Here is a 16,529-nt window from a genome sequence, read left to right on the forward strand (position 1 = left end):
ATGTAGACTAATAAACATACATATGTTTATGTGCATATATGTATTGCAGACACACATCCACACTTACATGCTCAATACTACCATGGAGGAGACTACCTGAATAACTCGTGGTGTACAGGATCATGCTGTATTTGTCTGCCATAAACATTGCTCCATCCATTCTCATTCACAACAACAAGCCACTCAAATGGCCACGTAAGAAACAGGTGACGCTCGCAGTCAGTTTTCTTTTTTTCTGCATGTTTTTTTGTTTTTTTTGCTTCATGTACGTTGGCACATTTAGTATCACTAGTGTTCCTAGACGTATCAAATGCTGGTGACACGTTTAGCCATGGCACCTGGTCCTCGCAAACCAACGGCCTCTTAACAGAGCCCGGCACCTGGGTTTCGCGACTGCATTTTTTGCATTGTAAACAAAGGGTTAAAAGACATACAAAAAACACAGATAATAAAATAAATGTAAGAAAGAGGGAGAGAGGAATATGACTTTCTGAGATGGTCTCATCTCCCCTTGGAGATAAAAAAAACAAGTAAAATTCTGTCCACAAGTAAAATGGACAGAAGGGTCCCAGGAAGACTCCTCCACCTGATGAAGAGGGCTGGCTCCTCTCCAGGAAAAGTCTCTGCCGCGCAACTATTTTCTGATCACCGGGGATGGGGGAGGATGAGACGCAGGAGTAGGGAGCTCGGACCTTTTGGAGGAATGTGGGAGATGGGGGAGACTTGGGGGGAAGGTTCTCCAACAGTGTGCAAGCACCCTCTCCCCCCCAGCGGTGACAATATATTTTTTATACTTTAGAGTCCTGGCTGTGTACAGAGCCGTTGCTTCCCTGGACGGTAAGGCGGATCTCATCGTTCTTCGACTTCTCCTGGTGCAGCGGCTGGGTCTCCAAGTTCGAGTCTGTTGGGCTGGTCGCTGGGGCGTAGGCCCCGGTCCGGTGTTCTAACAAGGCGGGGCCCCAGTCTTTGCTTGGCTTTGTCGCGTTCTTCAAACGCTGTTGAAGACACAAATAATGATAACAAAAGCATTAAAAAGCATAGAAGTCACTGCTGCTGTAATACTTTACTTTTGCATTATAAAAAGACTTAGCAAGGTTTATATAAGCACAGTGGGACACCACAAGCAGATTGCCTCTAATAAACACTTTTGGTAGGATTTTTTAAATTGCATGAATATGCACTGTTATGTTTATGCCTATACATGGGTGTATATTTGCTACATCCAGTGTTGTCTTAAGGAATTCAAGGACCCCGGGTGAACAATGTTACGGGGCCCCTGTTTGAAACCACTTTGAATTTTATTGCCCATTTTCTGCTAATTTATATAGCATAACGACAAACAAAATTGAATCATATGTTAAAGGTTGAGATAGAGACATAGACAAAAGTAAAATAGAGATAAGTTCACTTTCCCAGAGGCCCCTTAGAAGGTGGGGGCCTTGGGCTATTGCCCACTTTGCCCATACCTTAAAACTTCTCTTGTTACATCTACGAATTCACAAAAGTTTTCAAGAGCACTCTTGGATTGGAATATTAGGTTAATGAAAAGGCATTTCCGCAAAGGTAAATGTACATCATGTACAAGTGTAGGAGCCAAAATTACTTTGCGTTAGTGTATTTGCACTTTAATTATTTTACATTTAGTTTTCCGTGAATAGATGCCTTCCCCTAAAGTTCACCAGTTGTGGGGTTGTTCATTTCCATTATCAACCTGTAAAGGGATTTACATCTGCAGTAATTTTCTGACGCATTCCAGTACTAGAAAACCCAATCTCCAACCCGAGGGGTAGATTTACTCACAAAATATCTGCATGGGAGTAAACCTTTGGATGAGTGGCAAGACACCATTTGTGAATACAGGCTGAATTTACACAATCAGCATTGAAAATCGGACAGTACTTGTCCAATATAATTGTAGTGAAGTATCATAGGTAGCTTTTTATTACAAAAGTCCAGTCTCATAGTATTAGACTGCTAGGAAGTGGTCATAATCCCCATACAACCTTTAGAATCTCACAGTAACTTTAGGGAATTATCTGAACGCTCATATCATAATTTACCTTATGTGAAATCCACATCAACTCTGTAGGAAACTTGAAAAGAAGTCAATGCCAGGCTGCGATGGAATCAAACAACCTGTTGACACGTTAAAAGACTGATTCACAAAAGCTATGTGCGCACCCAAGTATGAGTGAGAAACCGGGTTCATGAATCAGAATCAGGAATAAGGGATTTTGCCTCGTAAGTGTAATTTCACACACTGACATTCTGCCAGTATGGGGGAATGTCTGTGTAGGCAAATCGCCTCACTGGCAGGTTTGTGGTGTTTTAGACCGGGCTCAAGTGCTTCTGTTTTCAGGTTGGGAATGTTCAGGAAAACCACCACAATCATATATATTCAAAACAAAAAAGTGATGGGTGGAATTCTTGAATTAATCTCAGTTACCTAAGAGTATATGGACACCCATGTGACTGATTCCAGAAATCGGCGGCAGCTCCATCTTTCCTGGAATTCTGAGAACATTCTTTGGGAATTATTGCAAAGTCAAAAATTGCTGAAGACCCTGGCATAAACCTTAATACATTTTCAATGTTTGGAAGCCGAGTTTGTGAATCACACTCCCAAGTTTACTGGAGCAGAAGGGAATGCAGAGTGATAGAGGGTGGGTAATCAGGTATGGGATCGGTCTGCTGAAGTAAACCATCTCAATGTTATTGCAGATTTATCATTATATATGCCAAGGTTTTATAAACAAAAAGAAAAGAGTCTGTGTGAGGAGCAGAGTCTGTGTAAGCAGCAGAATGTCATGATACAATCCCCCATACATCAATGAATGCCAGGAGTACTGCAGAACTGTTGTAGGCAGCACTTATTGTAACTACTTGTTTAGTTATTGTATTTACTTCTTGTAAGCAGTATTTAGTTTGTAACCTCATATAATTCAAGCAGACTACCCAGAGGGACAATATAGCAGACATATAGTGTAATACTGAGAGGACTATGATTATCTCAATTGGGACGAGCAACCAAAGGAATTATTCACTGAGTAACTGGAAGCAGCTGACATTAGAAAACACCCTAATGATAAAGATTTCATCATCGGGTGATCTGAGAAGGTGTAGGGAGATTAGATGGTTGTTTTATGTTTTATCTAAATGAGTAACAGCTCCTTCAACACATATTAGGTGTGTTAGACCTGGCATAATTGGTGTGAGTCTCCCTTCCATTTTGACGGATTGCCTCCTCTCTTTTGATATGTTTTTGCTGGTTATATGTTTTGGGCACTGTGCCACTGCTCTTCAGTGCCACAGTGGAAGTGCTCCCTATGTTAAATTGATGTACTAGTTGGTGATCCTATGATTGGGTTATTTGATGTACCTGTCAGCCCCTAGTACAGTGCACCATGTGTGCCCAGGGCTTGAAAATCAAATGCTGCTGGTGGGCTTGAAGCACTGGTTGTGCCACCCACAGAAGCAGCTTGTAAAGTGTGTCTACTTGGCCAAGTACACCCACTTGCCAGTCCCTAAACCTTCCCTTTGCTTCATATTAGACACCCCTATGGTAGGCCCATAGGGCAGGGTGCATTGTAAGTATAAAGTAGGACATACTCTGATGTGTGTAGCATGTTCTAATAGTGAATTACAGCCATTTTCCTTTTTCACTATTGCAAGGCTATCTGTTCTCCATAGGCTAGAATGGGCAGTTAGATTATTACATTCTTATAATCCTAACTGACTCAGGGAACATGGTAGAAATTCGAATTTAGTATGCCTGAACTTAGAATAATAAAATACATCTTTTAGTAAAGTTGGTTTTAATATTCTGTGTTTGAAAATACCACTTTTAGAAAGTAGGTATTTTCTTGCCTAACTGTCCAGGCCTGCCTCTGCTAGGTTGTGTATTCCTTGTCTGGGTTTGTGAGTGACAGGGCTGGGGGATTGGGAGATTCCAGGAGACAGGCTGGGGAAGCCCAGTGGTGAATAGAGAGATCTGCATCTAGATGGGAGAGAGGAGTTGCACCTGGGACCTGAATAAGGCTGGGCCTTCCCTCTACAATGCTGGCTCCACCTCCTGTGGCCTGTCTGATGTCTCTGCCCTGCACTGTGAAAGGAGAGAAGGAATCATGTCAACAAAGTGCTCCAGGGCTGTACCTTCCCTTCAATGGCTCCACCTCCAGTGGGGCGGCTGATGTCTCTGCCCTGCACAGTGAAAGGAAGAAGAGAGTCATGTAAAGAAAGTGCTCAGGAACTGGTTTGGACTAGGGCAGAGGCCTCTCTGCCTTCAGAGAACAAAGGATTTTGGGGTATAAATATTGGGACCCTGATCCCAAGAATTATAGATCACTTCTGGAACAAGAAACCTTTACCAAGGGGAAGAACCAAGGAAGTTGCAGGAGTTTGACTGCCACTCTGCCAGTGTGCTGTTTTCTGGGTTGGCCTGCAGTGGTTGCTTCATTGCCAAGGAAAGGAGAAGAAACTTTGTAAAGACTTTCATAATCTACAGAATATTCTCCATGGGCGTAACCTGTGCTTGCCTCCTGCTGAAGTCTCAGGGACAAAAGACTTCATCTCCAGTTCCCCCTGTGAATTTCCTTGCTGGGAATTCGATCTACAGACATTTGCGTGTCGCTGGGAGCTGGAGGCGCGACGCATCGAGAAGAAGCGTGTCGCCGCCGCAGCTGAAATCGTCGCATCGCCGGAGAGGCGAGCCTTCTCAGCATCCTCCTGGAAGCGTGTGTTCATCGAAGCTGCCTGCTGTCGCATCACCGGAGAAGCGTGACGCCATCAAGAGAGTCGCCATCGTATCACCAGAGAAGCGGGTCGCAGGGCCTGTCGCGGCTACAGAGTACAGAGTCGTCGCAAGGCTGCCAGGGCGTCAACGCATCGTCATCGCATCGCATCAAGGGCGCCATCTTCTCACATCGCAACCGGATCATCGCATCGCATCAAGGCGCCATCATGCGCACCGCAAGGGACCCGCAGGCCGAGAATCTACGCTTCACCTCCGCACCGGTAAGGGACACAACGCATCCCCTACTCTGCGCAAGCATTGAGGCACGACGCATCATCTCCCCTGGATCACGGAACAGACGCATCTCCCCTTTTGCGAGCCTTTTGTTTACTTTGCGTTATGCATCCACGTACTTTGTTGAGAACTTTGTCGCATTCATCATCAACTTGAACTAAGCCACGTTTTATCATCTTTAAGTCACCTTTAAGAATAGTATTGTGGATTTTTGTCGTTTGTGGTCTTGTGTTAAGTCTATATAAAGAATACTTATTTTTTATAAAACCTGTGTTGTGTCCTTCTGTAGTGTTTTTACTGTATTACTGTGTATATTCACGAATGCTTAACGCACTGCCTCTGAGATAAGCCTGCCTGCTCGTGCCAAGCTACCAAGGGGGTGAGCAGGGGTTATTAAGGAGTGTAATCCCCTTATCCTGACTTAGAAGTAAGGGTCCCTATTTGGACAAAGGTGAATACCATTGCCAACTAGAGACCCCCAGATCTAACAAAGTGTATAATAAATGAATCCAAGTACTATCAAGGCTGGGGCAAGGCTGTGGGGATGGGGTGAAATGCTGGCAATGTGGGGTTTTGATAGGCCTGTACCATAGTGCGGGGACACACTAGCCTAGTGTAACCAGGTGCTTTATAAACTCAGTTTATTATTATTATTATTATTATTATTATAAAACTATAATACAATATCATTTCCCTTATTACCCATGATGGACCGAAGATGCTGAATTCCCATACAGATGGCGGTGTTGTTCAAGCGTTTTCAGGGGAACAAAGGTTCCTATAATGCAAAATCAAGATGTCCCCAATATTCTAATGTTTAAGAAGGAACCTCACACCTATACACTAAAAATATTGTTTTCATGTGTAATTCAATCTTGTCTTCTTTAAACTATCAGTAAAGTTTCTGTTTGTAGTGTTTGTATCTCATTTCTTGTGTTATTATATATTTATTTACATTATTTTATGTTTTTCTGTTATTTAAATTCATAATACTTTCATTACCCTTACGTCCTCTCTAGTTAGTTGACACCTCCACTAGACACCAATCCCACAAAGAACCACCCAATAAAAAGCCCCCGTCATACCTCCTGTCTTTTTTTGTCTTCTATTATAGATACAGACAGTTGACGTGAGCGGGGCCTTGTTGACTAATGAAGTGGTTATTTTTTTATCGAAAACATGGAGCAGACAATTCTGCTGAAAGAATTTCTCCTCTGTTCGCAGCGCTTTTGGAGATTTGGAGCTGCGCAGATCTGCACGTTTACTGCGGTGGCTTAGTACAGCTGCTCAGCAGTGGGAATGCCAGCACCAAGGTGACTGGGGCAAGGTTTTCCAGGTCGAGGATTACACTGGCTGCGATGCATGCAGGGAGAGGGGTTCTATCCTGTGCATGGAATGGTAAAGAAGGTAGGGTCCCGGTGGGGCACCTTTTTGTTCCTTGTGCAGAGCATGAATTTATCCAGTAAAATGAGAGCATTTTAGGGGCATTCTTTTGTATGTCCTTTAGTCTCTATGTAGTAATTTTCAGGGAAGGGGAATGGTTATTTATTTTCAATGTTGGTATGCACTTCGATCTTTTAAGATATCGGGTAAGAAGGCTGCTAAGAGGAAACATATAATTTATTCTTCCTGGTCAAATAAGGAGGCTTGCAGGTCTGGTCCTGGGAGAGTGGAGTCAGTTACTTGTGTCCCGCCTCATGTTGCAATCAGATGTGCAGGGCATGATTGAGGCTGCAATTTTAAGGGCTTTGGCTAACACTAAGTGCAGACGCAGTTCCACTTCTGCAAGGAAAGAGATGGATTATTCAGATTCTGATAAGCCCTCTACTTGATCTGGAAAATACTTTAGGAGAGAGGAGATATAGGACATTTTGTCACATGTTCGGGGCGATTTGGGTTTCCCTTCTTTTCATGTGGATGAAGGTGGTGAGGTTCTTTTTCTATAGTATATTTAACCATGTGCTGTGGCTGTGTTCTTCCGTGGATCCATTAAGAATATCCTTATGGAGGAAGAGAAGGATTTGGATATGATGGTGGTTCCTCGCTTTCTACAAAACCTTTATTTGCTTGAGGATAATGACATTCTTACTCATAACGTTAAAGTGGATGCTATGTTAGTGAACCTGATTGGTAGGAATTTGATTAATCCGGAGGACTGTGCCCCTTCAGATCCCTCTGATAAGAAAGCCGACTCCGGTCTGAAGAAGGTGCTCTTGGCAGGAAATCTGGTCCTAAAAGCAAGCATGTATACCGTTTATACTGACCGGTTGGAAATCGAGGAGTTTGACATACTGGCAGTGGCCAAAACAGGAGGGGCCTGAGTGCTGGAAGCTGCTAGCAGATATGGAGGAGCAGGCATGATTGTTAGCTGAAATTTTCTCAGATGTGATCAGGGTGACGGTGATATCAGGTGGAGCACTGATAGCGGCCAGATGAAGTGTATGGATGAGGGAATGGAAGGCCGAGATGGGTGAAAAATCTTTGCTTTTCAATGGAAAATGCTGTGCGGTCAACAATTGGATTCCATGATTTCTAAGGCATTGAAGGATCACACACATGTCTTCACTTATAAAGGGAGTCTGGATTGAAGAAAGTTCGGGACAAGTGGGCCATAGCATCTCCACGTAAGGAGTATAAGTCATCTACCTTCTGGAGACAAAAGTATCAGCCAAGGTAATTTTCTCCTAAGAAAGAGGTGGGTAAGAAAGCTCCATTCAAAAAGATATCCTGACTAGTACGATTTGTCCATACTTCAGCATCCCGTTTTGTTCAAGGCACAGGGACCCTGGTGTGTGCTTTCCCGCTGTTTTTCCTTCTTCAATCATTCCTATTTAGGGTGAGGTGGGCTCAGGCTCACGTGTTGCTAGTTGCTTCTACATGGTGGCCCAGAGCCAATTGGTTTCATCTATTGCTTGCTATCAAAGTGTCCCTGGAGTGGACCCTGCCTCTTCTTCCTTCTCATCTCGAATTTCAGTGCTCAGACAGGAAACCCTATGGAAGCTTCACCTAACGGCTTGAAGGTTGGTCGATAATAGACATTTGAAATCCTTTTCTCGGTAATAAGAGAAGAGAAGAGGAATTTGGATCCTACCTCTGTTAATTTAATGTTGATTATGGAATTTTTGCAGGACGGGTCAAGGCTAGAATGGACTGTCGCTACTTTAAGTTCAATAGAAAGCTCTCCGGGCTTTAGGCATCCATGACGAAATCTGACAAATGATGGAAGTCTAGTTTCTAAGCTATTAAAAGGTTTAGCAAATAAAGGCACCAGCTTGTTACTGTCATTTCCTACCTGGGATTTGAACATAGTGTTGCGGGCATTCACTAAGCTGCATTTCGAGCCTTTAGATCTTGCTGATCTTCAGTCCCTGCCTCTTAAATACTTTTTTCCTGATTGCAATGATGTCTGCAAGGAGGTTGGGGGAGTCAGGGGCTTTGTCTTGCAATTTTCCCTTCTGTAGATTACTTCAGGACAGGGTGGTTTTGGTTCCGGTTACTTCCTTTGTTCCGAAGGTCACTTCCTCCTTTCACAAACAGCAGGAGCTTATTCTCCCACAAAACGTTTTTTCTTCTCCCTACTCAGATGAGGAAAGGAGATTGGATACTCTAGATAATAGGAGGGCTCTCCTCGTCTATCTGGAAAGGGTTCGGCCTTTTAGACCGACTGAAGTTTTCTTTGTGGATTTTGGTCCTGTAAGGAAAGATGAGAAGTCTACAGTTTTGACTTTGAGCTGAAATTAAGACAAAGGCTTTCAAAATTCTCTCCTATCCGTGGAGGTGTTGAAGGATAGTTCCAGATTTTGGGCAATAGTCAACACCCCGTTTTTCTCGGAAATAGAGAATGACTTACAGGATAATAATATTTCTGAGGAACATGGCAGGCTCACTTTAAAGGAATCCATGGCTCAGCTGAGACATCATGTTCCTCCCCAATGCTTCTCCCCCGTCTGGCCAGTAGCGCCATTTGTATTCTCTGTGGCGGATATTGAGAGTACAGGAGACCTCTAGTAATAAAGCTCCAGGCCCTGATGGAGTGCCAGCAGATTTATTTAAATCTAACCCCAAATTTTGGCCAGAAATATTGGCAAATGTTTTTAACGCCTCTGGGTCGCAAGGGTTTCCTCTTTCCTGGTCCCATTCAACCATTATCCCTGTTTTTAAAAAAGTCAGAGAGGGGATCTGCAGTGCTAAAGACCCATATCATTGATTGACTCAGCGGTAAAGATCTTGGGTAAGGTGGTCTTAGCGAAATTATCTGACTGGGCCAATGACAACAAGATCCTTTCCAATTTACAATATGGTTTCAGGAAATGTAGAAGCACCATGGATCAATGTCTTAACCTCTATTTGTTAATGAACAAATACACAATAGCTAAAAAAGGATCCCTCCAGATGGCATTTATGGACCTATCCCCAGCGTTTGACCTGGTTAACAGATCAAAGCTGTGGAGTATCCTGATAGAAATGGGGATCGAGCCGTGTTTAGCTTACTTTTTGGCTGATCTCCATCGGGACCTTTTGGCGTCTGTTAGGATCTCGCAGGATGGCAAACGTTTTAGGCCTTTTAAATCTGAGAGGGGCGTCCGACAAGGGTGCATATTGGCCCACCTGCTTTTCACCTTATACACCAATGCTTTGCATAAATCGCTTGCAGAGGTGAGCCCGGACATTCCGTGTGTAGGAGAATGTTTGGTACCGGTTCTCCTATACGCGGACAATGCCATACTTCTAGCACGGACCGCGATAGGCCTCCAGAGGCTATGGGATGCATTTGGTGCCTATAGGAGGTCACTGGATTTGATTATTAACACCGATATATCCCATATTATGACCACTGGTAAATGCTACAGGAAAACTAAGGCCTTTTATTGTAATGGGGTGGAAGTGACTAGGGTGTCTTCATTTACATACTTTGGAGTCCTATTTGACGAGAGAGGCTCCTGGGTTCCCCAAGAGAAATTTCTAAAAAATGCGGCCTCAAGATCTACATCATCCTTGTTAGGGTTTGCCCAGCGCCTGGAGGCCAGGCCGGTGGAAGCCATTTTAAAGGTATATTCCTCAAAGTGCCTTGCTATCGCTTCCAATGGTTCTTTAATTTGGGGTTTCAAACAGCAGGATGGGTTGCAGCAAGTTGAAAATAATTTTTTTCTTAGACTTTTGTCTGTACCCCAGTCAACCCCAACTTTCTCTGTACATCAAGAATTGAGGCAGGTCTATGTCTCGGGCATTATAAGAACTGTCCCGTTATTGTGCTGGCTTAAAACTTGGCTTAACCCAGAATTGACCCTGAATCATCAAATCCTCTGGGACTGCGTCAAACTGGAGAAAGCTAGCAAAATTAAGTGGGTGTCCTATGTTAAGCACATGATTTTTAAATTGGGGCGACCGGAACTATTTGAATCACCAGACAGAATTTGTAAGGAAGATGTGGAGTGGGTTAAGGTAAGCTTTATGAATTTATTGATGATGGAGCGGGAAGAACAGGAGACGAAGAAGCCCTTAGTTAGGGCTCACTTTTTAACTAAATCAACCTTGCTTATTGAACCCTATCTGAAATTGGTGAATAGGGCCTTTCACTCTGGTTATTGACTAGGTTCTGTTTTAATTTTATCCACTTCACTTTGAGTGAGTTCCCTGTATGGTCTAATCCAGAGGATGCAGAGCCCTGTAAATGTGACAATCATTCCGTCCAAGACACAATGCACTTTATGATGTTTTGTGATTTTTTTTTTAATGAAATTGGTAGGAAGTTTTTAATCCCTATATTGATTGGCAAAGGGTTTTTTGCAAGTTAGACCTGCTTTGCTCCATCTACAAATGCTGAGTAACCCTTTGGATATGTTTGTCATCTCTAGTTTTCTTGTAGCAGCCGTACGTATCAAACGAAAAAGAAGTGTTAGTTTATCAATTGTATAACTATTCGGCCTTTTTTGAATTACGATTTTAACTGTTTTTATCCATCTATGGTATTTTATGAATATTGAATGATGTATGATAAATTTATGAAAATGTTTTTACTTGTGCATTTGTTTCTTTTTGTTTAATCTTACAATGTACTTTTATGATTTTAATTAATCGAATAAAGTGGATTGACTGACTGAGTTTAAGCTGGTGGATGAGAGCTCTGATTGTTAAGGCATATGAGGTTGAAGGGGTTCAGGGCAGGCCTACATGCAGTATGTCTTTCACAATGGCAGAATTTCAAGGACTTCAATTGCTGAAATTTGTAGGACAGCCATGTTGTCTGACCCTTTTACTCTTACGAAGCATTATAGGCTTTCGCAAGTTTCTTGCATAAATTATCTATTTGGTTACAGAGTGCTCTCCTCTATGATTTAATAGGGGTGGTTTGTGTTCAGTTTAATGAAATCTTGGTTCTTTTCTTTGCCACTGTCAGTTGTCTGTGTGATTTGCTTGTTACCTCTTAACTGTTATGAATTCAAGGGAGGGAGGGATGTAAGGGTAATGCTTCTAGTACTTTGGGTAAAGGCATTACTCTGAGTTCAAATCTCTTTAATTCATAATCACTCTCAGTACAGAATAACTGACAAGTAGGTTGGTTGTGAGCTTGTTTACTGTACAGGAGCTATAACAAGGAAAGGGGCTTTTTATTGGATGGCTCTTCGTTGGGTTGGTGTCGGGAAAAGCTTCAACTGTTATGAATTAAAGCGAGAAAGTGGGACTCAGAGTAATGCCATTACCGGAAGTCATAGACGCATTAATTAATGTTGCAAAGGGTGTACGTTTGACTTCATTCAGTAGGCACAGTGGTCCATAACTCCTTATGGAAACTGTGCTCGTTTGAAATTACAAAAATAAATAAGAATAAACTTACAGTTTTACAGTACTAAAGTAGTGTCAGATTGAATAAACTATATTATGGAACTTCTTTCCCATAGTAACCTTTAATTTACTGCTTATACTACATTTACTGGAAACTGAAACATGAACTGCCCCTTGCATGCGAGGCAGGGGTTTCACATTTTGTACCGCAACAGTACAATGTACTAGACATATTACTAGTGTTTCTGTTCTACTGAAATAATTTTATATTGTAACACTACTACAAAAATAGTGTTGAGTAGAACTTTATTGAGTAAGTAGAATATTACACTATTACTGCCCTGCGTTTCTATATTGTGGCAATACTAAGGTAGTAGAACAAGAATGTCATAATACAACAGTGTTTTATGATACTGAATCAAGATGATATTCAAATATAATGGTCCTAAATCAGCATGCCTTTGCATTAATTCTACACTACCCTGTTGTATTTTGAGAACATTACGCTGCAAAAGTATGGAGCTATTGCACTTAGGTAGCACCACAATATAGTGTTGCGCTCTACAGTAACACACCATTATGCTTCTATTAATGAGGGAAACAATCTTTACAACGCCGTTGTTACACCGCAGTACATTACATCGCAGTTATTACAACGCAAGTCGTTACAATGACTTGCGCTGGATGGCGCTAGACACTAAGGAATAGTATGATTTACTATTCCAACACCTTTCCTACAGTTACGTAGGCTGGAGTTGGAATAGTAAATCATACTATTCCTAAGTCCAGCGCCCTCCAGCGCAAGTCGTTGTAACGACTTGCGTTGTAATAACTGCGATGTAATGTACCGCGATGTAAATCATCGTGTTGTAACGTCACATATTCATTAATGCAGTTCCTAAAGTACCGTCTTCTAAACAGAACAGAACTAACATATTACAATCCAATAACAATACTGTTTGATTCTATTTTGCTACAGTATTAGTTGACCATAGCAATTCAACATTGGTATAGTCCTAGCACTGCTTTGTCACAGTACCATCATTACTATCGCAGATCAGTACTTATTGCCGTGACAAAGATCTATAATATTATACAAGTACTTTTTTATTACATTAGAAATGTAGGAAGACTTTTTGTAACATTGTTGGCACCAAAGCAATAAAATGCTACAGTCTCACCTTATAATTAGAGTTTAGTTTCCTTGTATTAATAAAAAGTAGTATTATGGTGCCCTCATAACAGACTGTTACAATATTACATTGACAACATATTACATTATAGACACAGTGGGATGTGAAAGTACTGGTGTAATTCAAATCAATACTACAATGTAAAGTTTTAAGATAATGCGTTACGATGGTGACGAACATTACAGTTTTGTGTTATTATATTACTTCCCTTTGCAGTAGAATCATAAACTACTATTGGTACTATAGCAGTACACTGTCTGGTATTGCCAAGGTTTATTGTTGGTATTTGGTGGTATTGCAGAAATAAAGAAAACACGACTACATTTTAAAACTGTTTTCATATTATAGTAAGCAAACACAAGGAGATGATGGACGGAGCGCTGAAACTTTTCAGACACTCACCCCTAGTCACAGATCGGAGTTGAATCCATCATCATTCTTTAGCTCACTTTGCCAACTCAGTTCAGACCCAGCTATATGCAAATCAGTCTACCTTGTGCCTCATGGGAACAGTCCAACCCAAACTGCCAAGCCAGATCTTCCCTGAACCGGAAACAAGAATCCTGGGACCTGCTCTGGGTAACATCAATCAGGCTAGCTTAAATCCAGTGGCAATGTGAGCAAGGGAACCACGTCTGGGCATACCCTGCCAATTTAGGGCGAACAAAGCAAACACAAGGAGATTATGGACAGAGCGCTGAAACTTTTAAGATACTCACACCTTGTGTTTGCTTTCTTTGCCCTAAGTTGGCAGGGTATCCCCAGACGTGGGTCCCTTGCTCACTTTGCCACTGGAATCAAGCTAGTCTGGCTGATGAAGGGTGTTACCCAGAAACCGGTCCCAGAATGCTGGTTTCCGGTTCAGAGAAGAACTGGCTTGGCAGTTCGGGCTGGACTGTTCCCAGGAGGCACAGGGGCAAAACTGATTTGCATATGGCTAAGTCTGAACTGAGGTGGCGAAGTGAGCTAAAGAATGATGATGGATTCGACCCAGATCTGTGTCTGGGGGTGAGTGTCTGAAAAGTTTCCACGCTCGGTCCATCATCTCCTTGTGTTTGCTCATATTATAGTAATCCAATATTGCAGTACCATTTACTGTTGTAATACAAAGGCTAAGTCAAAGAAAATGAATCGTTCATTCCGGATTGGTACATAGACCAAATATTTCTGTATTTTATATAAGGCTTAACAGAATAGTTGTGGATAAACTCATGATACAAACACAATTCTAAAAGATATGCATCTGTAAATACTCCATACGAAAATACGGAATCTTAAACTCAGACTGGTACATAAATAGGATTTTTTATGTATGTATATTTTATCGTTGCATATGTATAGAGATGTTTAAAAAAAAATATATATTATTTTCAAACATATAAGGAAATTGCACATCATCACAGAGATTCGATTTCTTCTGCCTGATTCAACTTATAGTTCACCTTAGAACCTGTCACTATAGTATAATGTATAGGAGTATTCATCTTTCCTATACAGTTTCCCAGCCCAGGACAATCCGTCCGTACCCAGTGTCAGTTTTGCCGTTATCATTTCAGTCTCTATTAATTTTCATGGTGGGCCCATTCTACTTCTTCTCTGGACTACTGCCAAGGGTCCTACATTTTGTTACATTTCCACAGACACCCCCTGCCTGTGTTTACCAATTCCTCTAGCTACATACAACAGTCTATATTGTTTTTCCACTGACCGGTGTGGGAACCTACTGGCTGCTCCACAGTCTAAGGATGTTCCTTTGTGCTACCAGCAGTGCATGATTACAAAGTAGCTGCGAATGTCTCCCCTGAAGCAGAGTTTCATCAATTGGGGTTTGTTAGCTCCTAACCTATCACCATAGTTAATCATTGTTTTATATCTTACAAAAAGGGTTGTGTCATATGACAATCCCAAAGTGTATGTATGAATGTACCCACTTGCCTTAGAACCTCTGAGGCACATATAATTTCCACCCTTCTGATTTTCATAAGAGAGTCCGAGTATTATAGACTCTTTTCATTTAATAAGTCTAAGTCTGCCCATATTGCTACTTCTCTAAGACATCTACAAGCTTTATTTCAATCCTACTCTTCTAGTATTCCTTCATCCTCTCACCATTTATCTTCTCGCATGTCGAATCTCTCCAGTCAGTTACTAACCAATATTGTATGTTGTGAAATGGTGTGTTTTCGTATGGGAGTTGCCAGAATTCTGATATTTTTGGGGAAGTGACTCTTCTGTACATCCACCAAATATTCAGCATATTTTGCAAGAGTGTTTATACCTGCGTATATTTGTGGAATTGTGGGTTTGATAATTCAGATTACTCGTGGAATTCCCCAAAGATTTTGATGAGTTCCAGGCCCCCAATATCTTCCTAATTTGGAAATCACTATTAGGCCCTATTTCTGAAACTTCTTTAAGTCCTGCAAATCACAAAAGATTTTTGAGTGCCACAGTGCAGGTCACCGAAGTGATATCATTCCAGTCCATCTTCTAAGTGGGTGTTTGCCACGTTTAACTACTTCCTGGGTCTGGCATCGGCCACTCAGGGGAAGACCTGCCCCTATTTAACAGTCTAATGTAGCTTCTCTGAACACATAACACATCAACTGTCGCAAAATAAGGCTCCAGGATCTAAAAAGGGGGTATTCAAAGGTGCATACAGGAACTTCGGTAAAACAGCATGTTTTAAAGCGCTAACCTTTTTTTTTATTTTTTATTTAAAAACTTTTAACAGAAATTTTGGAAGGTTTCACCAATTGTCTATATCTACTCTAAAACCAGATAAACACTACATCAAATTTTCTTTAAAAACTCCTCCTTGTTCTTAGCTGCATATATATCCCCAGATACATAAACCTTTTTAGAGTGAAGCTCATTGGGCACGTTCAGCCTTCTGGAGGAGACCATGCTGCAGAGAAAAATGCAACTGATTTGATATAGAGATTGAAACACTCACCATAAAGGTTACAGTCCGGGTCCTAGGAAATGAGAGTTAGGGGTTGGCCAGGGAAAGGAGGATGTTGTCAGCAACATCGAGAACACACCATCCCAGTCTCCATCCCACCTTGGCTTCCGGGGGAATGCATCCCCCCTCCCGAACGTGTTCACCTGAAGCTGGAGTATCAGTGCAAACAACAAAGGAAAGAGATGGCAGTCCTATCTTGTCCCTGTCCCTAACTGGAATTCTTTCGGCATAGTCTCATGCTCTAAGTTCTGTGTATAACAGTATTATTCAGAATACATAATATGGGCTAAATCCAATTCTATTCAGGGTCACAAGCAGAAAGGATCGATCCAGTGAGTCAAATGCTTTTTCAGCATCCAGGAAGATTATCACTGCTGGCTCCCGATGGGATATGCTCCATGTAGGCACACAAACCATCTACTGACATTGTGTTGTGCAGTCAGATTGGAACAGGAAAATTAGTTGATCTACAACCATATACAGATGTCTAGCTTTAGTTTTGGGTCTGCTTCACCTCATGTCAGTCTCTTCTATGTCTGTCGAATTGTCTGTTAAATGGGCT

General features: G+C 41.8%; 1 protein-coding gene across 2 annotated transcripts in view; it reads right to left on the reverse strand.

Annotated features, from left to right (window-relative positions):
- Positions 1–223: 223 nt before the first annotated feature.
- The window catches only part of SLC6A9 (solute carrier family 6 member 9), a 672,432-nt gene continuing 656,126 nt past the window's right edge, over positions 224–16,529 (reverse strand). For both annotated transcript variants that reach the window (XM_078671718.1, XM_078671719.1), the window contains one exon: positions 224–995. In XM_078671718.1, the coding sequence (XP_078527844.1) occupies positions 789–995 (207 nt within the window). In that variant the 3' untranslated portion in view covers positions 224–788. The remainder of the gene's footprint in view (positions 996–16,529) is intronic.

Source organism: Lissotriton helveticus, chromosome 1_2 (genome assembly GCF_964261635.1).
Source record: "Lissotriton helveticus chromosome 1_2, aLisHel1.1, whole genome shotgun sequence".
NCBI lineage: Eukaryota > Metazoa > Chordata > Amphibia > Caudata > Salamandridae > Lissotriton > Lissotriton helveticus.